At 44.5% G+C, this 12,493-nt stretch overlaps 1 protein-coding gene across 2 annotated transcripts in view; it reads left to right on the forward strand.

Annotated features, from left to right (window-relative positions):
- The window catches only part of UNC5C (unc-5 netrin receptor C), a 249,630-nt gene extending 238,010 nt beyond the window's left edge, over positions 1-11,620 (forward strand). For both annotated transcript variants that reach the window (XM_021550331.3, XM_021550332.3), the window contains 4 exons: positions 549-698; positions 933-1,097; positions 4,773-4,951; positions 5,185-11,620. In XM_021550331.3, coding sequence (XP_021406006.1) covers positions 549-698; positions 933-1,097; positions 4,773-4,951; positions 5,185-5,350 — 660 coding nt within the window. In that variant the 3' untranslated portion in view covers positions 5,351-11,620. The remainder of the gene's footprint in view (positions 1-548; positions 699-932; positions 1,098-4,772; positions 4,952-5,184) is intronic.
- The last annotated feature ends 873 nt before the right edge of the window (positions 11,621-12,493 follow it).

Consider the following 12,493-nt stretch of genomic DNA (forward strand, 5'->3'; position numbering starts at 1 on the left):
TGTATTCGTATGAATAAAATACTCCATCACTGTCTCCTGGGCTGTTTCCATGCCATCCTGCTGGACAGTGTCAGGGTTGGTATCTGACTCCTGTACTGCTCTGCCACAGGGCAGGAGACCATGAGCTGACAGACCAGTGGTATGCACCGGTAAGAGTGTCCAAAAACAAGATAGTAAAGCTACCATGAGACGTCCAGTTTGATGAGCAATGGAGACTGATCTATTTCTCTACTCAAACAGTGACTGCATGCCAAGTCTTCGAATTCCATTTAATAGCATAGAATTGAGCTTCTGCTCATAGGACACGTGAGAGAACACTGTGTCTCTCTTCTGGGCTGCTGCTGGATGAAGGAGGTGAGAGGGTTATAATCAGATCAACTAATGCAGTTCCAGTTCACATGGTCACACAATTCTGTGTGATGCCTGTGTATTTTTTTAATCTGTATTACACAAGTTACAGCATCTACAACACAAAACCTTGAGGACTCAGAAGACCAGTGTGCTGTCTTGATGAAACCTACTTTCTTCTTTTTATCCCAATACTGCAGGAGGTCCTCCAGCTTGAGCAGCAGATGGGTGGGCAGCTTTTGGAAGAGCCTAAAACTTTGCATTTCAAGGGAAGCACCCACAACCTTCGTCTGTCCATTCATGACCTCGCCCATTCTCTCTGGAAGAGCAAGCTGCTGGCTAAATACCAGGTGAGCATAACAAAACATTCACATTGGATGCTAGCAGTGAGGCTTAAAGAAATTCTGTCACACACAGGTGTGTTTAAAAAACGCCCGGAGTCAGGCTGTAGTTCCATGGACATTTTTTTCCCCTGGATCATTTGCAGTCCCATTAGCATGGAGTCTGCAGTCTCTGGTCATGTAACAGCCATGCCTTGGTCCCACATCCCTCCCTGACTATACTTTTTTGCTTTCCTCCTGCAGGAGATTCCCTTTTACCACATCTGGAGTGGCTGTCAGAGGAACCTGCACTGCACCTTCACACTGGAAAGGTTCAGTCTGAGTACCCAGGAGCTGGTGTGCAAACTGTGTGTGCGGCAGGTTGAAGGAGAAGGACAGATCTTCCAGCTTAACTGCTCTGTCTCAGAGGTAAATGACATTTGTGTATTTTTCTATCCAACTGCAGGAATATGGGACAGCTAAGAAAGTAAAACTTTCCCCATTGGGACCTCTTTAGTGCTTCCCATTTTGATCCTGACTGCTGGTATGGACATAAAGAATAGATTAAGTCATTTCTTTGTCTCTCCTGTTACATTTTTCCTTGGTTTCTCTCATCTGGAAGGAAGCATCTCTCCTTCAAGGGTGGGAGGAGAGCAACTTTAGTCTCTCTCTGCTAGTGCTGCCTTTCTGTGTCTATCTGGATGAGCTCTTTGCCTACCACTCCCTAAAACATCTCATGAAGCTCTTGAAGTCCTGTTTCCTTGGCAGTCCATGAGACCCATCGTGTCGGATAGTTCCCTGGAAAGAGAGAAAAGAGAATAGGAAAATGTCAGTGCTGTGTGTTCCATGAGCCACTCCCCTCTGCTTTGCAATAGGAAATATCAGATGGTCTGGTTGCAGTAAACTTTCTGCTCATATTTTGCTACTACTACAAATCCTGACTTTTGTCTTTGGCAATTTTTATTTTGATGGCTGACATTTTTCCAGAAGAAATACTATCATAAGTTTGCTAATGCTGTGTAGCACCTGGAGAATTTTTGCTTCATGGGACAGTTAAGCTTGGGGCTGAGATGGAGCAACAAATTTAGGTGTGAAGTAGCACTGACTTTAGTGTATGTGCTGGTGGGTTTTACCCCTGGTACCCTTGGCAGCTACGAGGAGCTGACTCAGGCAACAATCTGCTGGCTGGCTTGGGGAAGGGCTGTAAGAAGAGACAAAAGTTACTTGTTCTGTATACGGCTCTGACAGTGAGCACCATTACCTATAACATCTGCTTGGTTAGTGGGTGTAAAGCTACAGATTCATCTGGGGACTATACAGCATTAAGGACAGATGGTAAAACAAGCATCATAAACAATTATTGTAATAAGTGCTGCATTGAGGTAATCACTAATTTAACCTCCCAGAGAAGAGAAAGAACTGAAAGTAACTTTAATGAAATGCAAGTATACACTATAATCATCTTCAGCTGGTTCTATGTAACAGGGCCTGGTAATAGATTCCGAACAGGATAATATTCTTGTCTTGTGCTGTGATCCTATCCATCAAGGATGAATAGAGGGAGTGAATAATACCACTGTGATCAAGGGTGCCTTCTGCAAAATTGCCCCTTGTTGTTGACATCTTGTGATATTCCCAAACTCCAGCAAGGAACTGGAGGACCTTGGGCTGTTAAGAGCTGGAATATAGGGTCAACTAGGGAAAAATCCTATAACTCAAAGATTTTATGGAAGGGTAATCACCTGAAAGGGTAATAACTGCAACTTGGAAACCAATGTATGCCTCTGGAAGTGTGATAAAGATATCAAACCAGGCATCAGGAAATCATAGCTCTGGTTCCTTACATTTTCTTCTGAGGTTATGATAGTGGTATCCAGCTAGCAGTTAAGCATTGAAGGATTTTGCTGGAATCTTTCCTTATTGCTGCATCTGTCTCTCTGCCACTGTTACCCTGCGATAAAAATCCAGTAACACAGTTTCCTGCATCCTCCCTTGATGGGCTTTTCTTTTTAGTCCCCTCCAAAGGATGTAAAACTTCTGCAGATTAAACTCTCTTATACTGCCTTTATACTGTGTCTACCACTGGGACTTCAAAAATACAAATGCAGTGAGTGCCAAAACAGGCACATTTGCAAAGCAGGAGGAAAATTGTGATAAAGGTCTCACAAGATTCATTTTTGAAGCCCTGTTTTTATCCTGTGCCATTGATACTCACACAAAAGAACCACTGGGCAATGCTTCAGATACCTGAGCCCCTTCTGCAGCAATCCTGAAGCCCCTGGGGCTGCAGGCCACCTAGAGAGCCAGGGCAGCACTCATGTCCTTTGGCCCAGAATATAAAGAAAGGTTTTCTATCTGCAATGTCACTGCCACCACTTACTGCCACTTCCGACCTTCCAGCGTGGGTGAGCCGGCAGGCAGCACCAGTGTCAGGCACGTCATTTTCCTGGCTCCTGGGCAGTTCCTGCTGCCAGGCTGTTATGTATTGGGGTTGGGACAGGCAGTCTGTGATCCAGGGCCTTGGCACCCAAGTACAGATGCCACATTCAGCATGTTAATTGAGGACATTACAAGGTGGCGTAAACCTTCCTTGGTTAGAAATTTCAGTGATTGCCTAAAATGCCATGCCTTTAATAAAAAAAAAATCATATTTATACAGTGGAAGAGAATTTATATTTATACAGTGGAAGAGAATTAATTGTTGTAGATAAAAGAGTGGAGCCGGAAGATTCAATTCTGTGCATTGCTCATGGACACTGGCTCTTCCCTTTCCATCTCTGAATACATTTTTGGGGAGTAAATCAGAGATTGCACAGGACAGTGAGCATCTCTAGCAAAATCCTTGGGGGATTTGTGGTTGCAGTTTCAGCCAGGAGCTGCCTGTCTTTAAGACTGTTTCAGGTATTACACCTCCTTCCCAAAAGCCAGTTTGACATGAAGCAACAAGATAGTTCACAGAGGAGAAAACAAATTGATATTTAATGACAAGTCTTTAGCATAAGTGTTTCTGGCTGCCTGGGGCTGTGATCTGGCAGAGGGGGAGGAGAAGGAGCTCCCCCACTTCTACTAGAAAAGAATACCAAATTGTAAATTAGACTGAGCAGAATTAGGGCAGAACCAGCCATGTTTGCTGCTTTTTCCATCATGGGCCCTGCAGGACCTCGCTGTTCTTAAACAAACCCAACCATCCAAATAGACCAGCTATCATCTTCCCACCAGCTACCAAGCCTGTGGCCACTAAATCCATCCAGGCCAAGGAGAAGACAAAATCCTTGCCCAGAGGAGCCAATTGCTGTTATTCCCAGTGGTGTTAGCAGTGGTGTCATGGGGACCCCTCCAGCTGGGAGGACCACATCAAAGAGCACCAACACCACACCTGCAGGGGACAAGCCGGCTTTGGGGATGACTTTTCCTGTGAAACACTTGCTGCCACACTACCTTGGAGCACAGCACATGTCTTGGGGAGAGGGGGTAATGCCTGCTCCCCACCTACCCCACCCCTTGCCCAGAGAACATGCGCTCCATCTATTTCCAGAGCCAAAGTCACATGAAGATGAGGGCTCAGCTTGTGCCTGGGATGGTATTGACTGTCTGGCTGTGGTCTGCACAGCATTAGAGGCTTTAGAGAGCTTGGGTACTGCCAGAGGGATGTCAGTAATGCAAGCCTGGTGCTGGCTCGGTGTGACACTGGGACTTGGGGAAGATGGTGGGAAGAGAGTCTCGTCAGTCATGCCAGGAAATCCTAGTTCTGTTCTAGTAGTATCAACCTGCTCCAAAATGTGTCTAAGTGACTCATCCTTCATTATTTCTGGAAAATGCTTAATTAAACTTAATTAAATTAATTAAAGCCATGTTGTCCACCTATAGTAATATTCACGCTCAAAAAAAGAGGAGGGAAAAAACCTTTTGTCTACCCAAAGCTGATTATAAATATTACTGTTCTCCAGTGGACTAACATGTTTATGTTAGTGTTTACTAGATTAGCAGAGGGCTGCAAGTAAAAGCCCTGAGTCTCAGAGGATGTAGCTCTGCAATTGTCTCTTCACTCAGTAAAAGAAAATTGATGGGTTGTTTCAGGCTTTTTTTCTGTCTTTCCAATCTCAGGAACCTACTGGCGTTAATTATCCTCCCATGGACTCAGCAGGCACCATCACCACCATCGTGGGGCCCAGCGCTTTCAGCATCCCCCACCCGATAAGGCAGAAGCTGTGCAGCAGCCTGGATGCGCCCCAGACCAGAGGCCACGACTGGCGCATGCTGGCCCACAAGCTGAAACTGGACAGGTGAGCAGGGTTGCCCCTACACAGTCAGGCAGGGAAGCTCCTAGGGAGGGGGGTATGTGCAAAAACATCCTGGTGAAAGTCCCACTGAAAGCACATGGGCACTCTGGTCATGCTGACAACACAGGGGATGAGCACCTTGACAGCACCAACAACAGGGATGGGTTGAAATCATATGAATTCAGGTCGTTTCTATGCAGCTCAAAACCAACGAGTTTCCTTTTGGCTCATTGCAGGTACTTAAATTATTTTGCTACGAAATCAAGTCCCACTGGGGTGATCCTGGATCTCTGGGAAGCCCAGAATTTCCCTGATGGCAACCTGAGCATGCTGGCAGCAGTTCTTGAAGAAATGGGAAGACATGAAACGGTTGTTTCTTTGGCAGCAGAAGGAAATTACTAATGCAGCCTTGGCATGACCAGGAAGGACAGACACAGGGAGCGGTAATGCCCTGTTATTGCAAACGAGAATTGAAATGAAAACCCAGACCAATGAGTTACACAAGAGACGTTTCAGAGAAGAAAGCAAGCAAACAAACAAAAAAACCAGCCCTGACCTTCACACGTGCTCTCCTTGTACATTATCACAGGATCAGAAAGAGATCATGCAAAGTTGTACCTTGAAAATATAAATCAACGTAATGTTCCTCTCGGCTTGGCTGTACACTGCTTGGTACAGGTTTTTACAGTTTCCTAGGAAACGCTTTTTATTGCTATCCAGATATATGGATAAACTTTCTTAACAATCCCAATTTCTATGGATGTTGTTTACATCAAATTCTGGACAGGGGTAAGGAAACTGTCCATGGCTCTTTATATTTTTTGTTTAAAGCCATTGTAGACAAGACTATGGACAGTTGGTTGTGGCTATTTCAGCTTATTGGTTTCTGGTGAATTCAGAATTTGGCTACAATTCTGCACATTAGTTGTCTCACAATGATCCTCCTGTCATTGTTCTGTTTCCTAGACCTACTTGTAAAAAAAAAAAACAAACCAAGAAAATCAGGGTGTGCATCTGGAAAGCAGGTACTCTGGCTGATTAGCAGGAACACACAAAATGTTCCCTTTCTTCCCCAAGACAGTCCCACTGAGCCTGTGTGGAGAACAGCTCTAAGACTGTGGGGAATGAAGGATCTGAATTAATTTTCAATTCACACCCTTTCCACCCCTTTGCTATATGAGGGGCCAGATATGCAATTCAGAGTGGTTAGAGAGGAGGGGGAGAAACCGAGAAAAAAATAAAAAAAAGAAGTTGCTATGATAGTTATTTACTGATTAGTATTTAGTGCAAGGATTATAATGACTATTATTATTGCCATATTACTTTATTTCTAATATTGTCAGCAGCAAAATGAATAATTTCTGGTTTTATGGAACCTTTTGTCCCCTTCCTGAAGGTCTTTTAAGACATGTCCCTCTCTATGCTGTCTGTCCTTCCATTTGTCATCGTACTTCTCCTCCAAAGTCCTCTGCTGGCCTTCTGAGGCTGCTCACATTGTATTAGCATTGCTGTGCTCCATGCCCAGTGCTAAGGCAGCGTAATTTGGTAATCTGCTGGTCTTCACCCACCAAGTGTCTGACCCTGGCACCACCACCCTAGTGCATCCAGGTTGCTCCAAGGAGCAGTCCTGTCCTGAGGTGGCTGTGAACCAGAGATGGTGCAACCATGTGGAGGCAGTGACATCCTCCACCTGATTTATGCATTCAAGGTGGGCCTCCATAAATTTTGCTTTGTTTTGTAGCATTCTAAGGGCCAGCAGTTCCCAATAGAGCTGCAGGTCTCACTGAAACCCACCAGCTCCAGCTGTGCCAGGCTGCTGACAGCCCAGCCCCTCTGCTGGTCTGGGGTCACTTCTGTGTGAGATGCACTTGGCAGATCTCCATGGATATTCCAGGCACTGCTGCAACCAGGGAAGCCTGTGTTCTGTGGGCCAGTGCAGGGCAGTGGAGTGGTGAAGCTGAAATCCTGTGTGCTGCAGTTTGCTGCCTTTGCTGCTCCTGCCACCACCACTGCCTGGGCAAGGCGGTGCAGTCCTTGATGACTGGCCAGGGAACACTTGTCCCTCTACAACCCTCACAAAACAAGTGAGGTGGGAACTTTGCAAAAGGAGTAAACCAAAAATGGTTGTCACTGCAAATGTATTTTGTTTGGGCTTTGACAGCACATAAGATTGCAATACTTTTACTACCTGACTGAGCTGTCATTTATGTCTGGCACAGAAAGGCTTTTCTGTCCCAACCTGTCCACTCCAGGTTTTCAGCCAGGCCCTGGTTATTGCTGTTGTGCACACATGCATGCCCCTGTCCACATATGCATTACCATTCCAAATGCTTCCCGAGACTGCTTGTTCTCTTTTGTGGTTTTAGTTTTGCTTTCCCCAGGGCTTTCCAGATTGCACCTTTGAAGGTAACTGAAAATGTCATCAGTCAAAATGAAAAGAAAATTTAATCTGACCTCTTTTTCCATTTGACATTTCCATAGCTTTGTAACTTTTTGCTTATAATTCCCTGACCAGTGAGTTAGGTTTTGATTGACCACCAGACAGCCAGCACAAAAAGTTCACTTCCTTGTAAGAGGTAACCAGGCAGTTTGCAAACCAGCATTTCAGTCAAAACTGGAGACCAGAGGGCATGCACTGTAATTTTCAACATCTGTGTGCATTTTGCTTGTGTAAGCCCCACCTGCTCTTAATGTGGAGATGCCATGGGCATCCTCTCAATGAACAACAATCTTTTTCACCTGGGGCATCTGGTGCAGCCTACTGCAATGCTAATTGAAATTTTGCTTTCAACTTCTGAAGAGTTGGACTGGGACTTTCAGCTCTGCCCTTTCCCCACACCTTTTACTTACCTCAGAGTGCTAAAATGGCTCTTAAAGGTAGGTCTCAGATTTTCTCCTTCCCATGCCATCTTTAGTTGTAATCAGTTGTGTTTTAATTTGTGCTTCTTCACCTTTCCCATGTGTCCCTCCTTGACTTCTCTCTCAAGGCAAGTACGGGAGCTGAACTGTCCTTAAACCCTTTGGCCTTTTCAGCTCAGTCTGTGTTGGTTGATCCCCAGGCTAAGTGTAGCTCCCCAGCTCTCAGTTTTTTCTGGGTGGGCAGCATGTGCACCCTTCTCACCAGGATCAGGGCCACGGAGTCTCCTATTGATCTGTGTGCTATGAGTTGATGCTCCTTTGGCTGTCTGACCTGCGTTCTGATGCCTTCTGCAAGAGAAACTACTTGCAGATGAACAGCTTTTTCACAGTGTTTTGGGGCATTTTCCTTTCACAACATCACAGTAAAGAGGATTTATTGTGAGGAAAAATGCACACTCTGATTAAGAGGAGCATCCACAGAGGTGGCTGAAGGTCAAGAATGTAACCCTTCATCACTGAACATGACTTGGGCAGCAGCATGACTGCCACTGGGGGATGAAGCTGCTGTTCTTCCACCCTGACTGCTCAGAAACCACCCGCAATCCCCTGCTGCAATCACGGGCTGGGTGATTTTCCCAGCACGAGCTCCACAGGCCTTTGCAGGCTCCCAGCACAGCCCTCGGGCTGCCCCAGCCCTGACAGGGCAGGGAGAACCAGGGGAAGGCTCCTCCTCAGAGCCACAGCTCATCCCAGCAGCTCTGCACCCATTCTTTGCCACTGCTGCTAACAGCAGCTCCCACCTCTCCTCACACTTCCCTGCATTAATTTTGCTCTGTTTTTCCTTTCTTTCTGGCGGAGTGGCAGTGGCAGGGCACTGTGCCACTGGCTGGTGGCATTCACAGCACCATCCCCATCCTTTGCCCCAAGGAGAGCAGGCAGGGAGAAAGGGCAGCCAGCTGGGTTGAGGATATTATTTTTTGGTGGGAGAAACCCCAGCAGCAGTTCCTGTGCCTGGATTGCATGGACACAGTGCCATCTCGTGGGGCTGAGCCCCAGCTCCACCACGTCGCTGCCGCCACAGCAGCGTCGCACGGGGAAAAGCTTCCCGTGGGGTGGCTCTGACAAAGGAGTTTGGCAGGCAGAGCTGACTCTTAAAAGTTGTAAGATTTTATGTCAGGTGAGCATATCTGCTTTAAGAGAAAAAAAACAATCAAACGAAAAAAAGGCTGCAGGCTTCTCATCCTCCAGTTATTACTATTTTTTTAAATGCTCTTCCTTTTAGTTGTTCACCTTTGGCTCTGTACTGGAGCAGTTTTGCTGCTCTTCACACCATCTCTTCATTACATGTTGATTGCTAGTGCTATAAATAGTATATATACTATATAAATATATATAAAATATCTACTGACTTCAAGGAAAACCTTTAAGTTCCCAGTAAGAAACATTTATCAGAGGCAATCCTTTTCACCTTTTATTTTTTCTTCAGTTCTTCTTGTGTTGTGTCCTTGTAAAGGTAACTGTCAGTGTATAGGGTAAGTCTGGGGTTTGGTTGGGGCTTTTTTTTTTCAAAATTTATGATCACAACTGCTCCACTGTGTCTTGCTAAACAGTACAAAACCTAAGTGCTGTTTCAGTGGATCTTGAAAATTTTGCAGCAGTGAAGGTGTCTCCAGTCAAGATTTGCTTTATTGGGAGACCAAGACTTTTTTCTGTCTTGCTGGCAGAAATGCAGACACTCATGAGACATGTTGGAGTCTGCAATACCCACAGAGCCAAACATGTCTATTCCTTGGGTTTCCTGCTATTTCAGTTGCTTACATATAGAATAAATGTATTTACATGCTGTAAGCCTGTCATTGTGGACAGTGTCCTAATGTCTTGTATTGCTACCTACAATACTTTCTTTTCAGTTCTCCTTTTCCTCTTCTTTTGGGGGCAGGGGTTGTGGGGAAGGGAGGGGTGGGTGGGCCCTTAGACCCTTGTATGCTCTACCAAGTAGTTACCACAGCTCTGAGGTTAATTTTAAACACAATTTTGTTGAGGTTGGCTTGGGTTTTTTAATCTTGTTTCCAGGGCACTTTGTAAACAAATCTTACTGAGTGTTCAGAAGTCTTTTCAGGACTCAGAGGATCTCTGACTCTCACCTGGCCATGAAGTAACTCAGTTGTTGCAGGCTGGCTTGGTCAGTATCAGGTGGTGCAAAGGCACGAGTGGTCTGTGAATGGAAACCAAACCTTTGGCCCTTCTCCCACAAGGACTCTAATGAGTTACTGACTTTGGGGTCACCACTGCAATCCATTCCTAGCTTGTGTGTGAATCCTTGAGTCCATAAATGAGCTGCACTGCAGATTTTTAAATGCTGAAACACATATCTCAGACATCCTTTGAAGAGGAACAGATAGGCAAAGTAAGTGTGTGTGTGTAGATAGAGACAACAAGGAGGAAACAAATGACAATACCTACTGGAGACTTTTAGCTCTCATGTTGGGTATGGGCATCCTCTTATTTTACCAACTTTTTAATGGGAAAGTAAAGGTCAAAATTCAATGCTGTACCATCACTGCAAGGTCAAATAAGTAGTAGTCAAAAGCCAACAGAGTAATAACTGGCATGTAACTAGAACTGGACTTGAACTAAAGCCACAAGTTTGGTAGGTCAGGCTCCTTGAAGAGGAGCACTTAGTTTCTTTACTTATTTGTCCTTTAAACTTGATCCCTGCTCCCTGAAATCTGAAAATCCCTCATCTGAAAGTCCTTTTATAAACTGTCTGTACAAAAAAAGCAACATTAATCCAGAGTTCCCACAAACTTCTATCCCAAATAGGTGTTTCATGTTTTCTATGGTGCTGGTTAAATGTATTTATTAGTGGTTCAGTCTCCTTGACTGCTGACAAAGAGATTAATCGCTATGTGTGCTGCGTCCTGGGCCTGCCCTCTGCTCCCAAAGCATCCCATGTCATGGCAGGTGATAGCTTCAGGATGCCTGTAAGTGGGATGTCATCAGGAGGGTCCTCCCACAGCAGTGATAGGACAAGAGGCCTGAGAGGAGAAAACTTTGCATGGGTCCCACAGCTTCTTTTGCTGCTGCCAGCTGGCTGACTACCCCTTGCCAGTAAATTTGGGGGCTAGCACAATTCAAATAAAAAGCAAAATCGGTCTGGAAAGTAAACAAAATTAGGAAGGAGAAGCAAAACACTCTTCTCCCTGCAGATTTTTCAAGGTACCTTGCAAAAACACCCGAGCCGAGAGCCAATAATCCAGGGTGTGTGACACAGCTGAGACAAAGTAGTTGTGTCATCACTGTTTTCACACATCTGTGTGGTAGACTTTTTTGCTAACATATGTTCTGTAATTGTTGAAGAGAAAAAAAAAAAAACAAAAACCAATAAAAGATGGTATCTTCAGTACCTTTTCAAAGTAAAGGAGGGCCCGTAGAAAAAGAAACAAAACATCTGTATGACCCAGGTGTATCACATATTTCCCTTCTGTTCCCATGTCACTGGGGTTAATGGGATTTGTTTTCTTTGCTATTCAGATCTGGAGAACTCTTTTGGTTTGATTTCCCTATTGCTGTATCTTCTATGCAATTCCTTTTCTAAAGACTGACTTACTACAGGAGAAGTGCTAGCCATTGCATTATTTGTATTGCTGTACAGTGGAGGTGTGGTTTACTAGTTCTGAGTGTGCCTCTTACCCCCCTCCCTTTTTTCTCCTTCCCTCTGTTTGTAAATGCCTGCATTTATTCTGTCAGCCTGACATGTACAAAGTGTAAGAAAGAATTTTTAAACAGGTAATAAATTATATTTATAAGCAACTGGAAAAAAAAAATACGCAACTACCTTGTGTTCAATTGTTTAGTTCCTGGAAGCTCAGAAGTGGAGTCTTTTATTTAGTTTCTTTAAAAAAAAAAAAAAGAAAAAAAATATCCTTAGAAGAAATGTTTCTGTACATAAGAACTGTGGGATTCAGTGGCATGCCAGGGTCAATATGCAGCAAGCACAGGGCTTTGTCACCTCTATGTGGCCAAGTCAAGGGGGCTGAAGAAGTGCTGCTGCAGAATAACTGCAATGCCACTGAGCACAGACAGTCTGGGACAAAGCAGGAGGGCTGCAGGGGCTGTGCAGCTCAAGGGAAATTTGCTATTATTTACACACTTCTCTGAAAATAACCAGCAAGGCAATTAAACATTAGGAAAGACTGAGCTGGATCTGCAACACAGCACTGCAGAATGAAAATAGTGCTCCAGCTTTAAGTACAAATTCCCAGAAATACCTCACTAGATGTAGAGATACATTTCCCCATGTCTCAGCATTAAGCAATTACATTTTCAGCTGATGCTGGGTATTTGGGCTGAAACTTTTTCACCTGATACATGGGGCTGGGAATTCTTGCTTCAGTCTGTGCAGAGATGACTCCTGTTCCTCTTGTGCTATTAAAAATAGGAGTCAAAAATACTCATAAAAATGTGGCAGAATGAGGGGGGGGTGTCTAAAAAATATTATGCTAATACTGAGTTCCAATAGATTTACATAATCAGCCACAAGACATGAGCAACTGCTCTCTTAGTGATAACACTATTTTAATTACTATTTTTCTCTTCACTGACTTGTGAAAGGAGTGATGCTTTTTTATGCCAGTGGAAACATATGCAACATATTGCTGTTTACTTGTTTGTTCAGATGAAAAA

Source organism: Lonchura striata, chromosome 4 (assembly GCF_050655825.1).
Source record: "Lonchura striata isolate lonStrDom1 chromosome 4, ASM5065582v1, whole genome shotgun sequence".
Taxonomy (NCBI): Eukaryota; Metazoa; Chordata; class Aves; order Passeriformes; family Estrildidae; genus Lonchura; species Lonchura striata.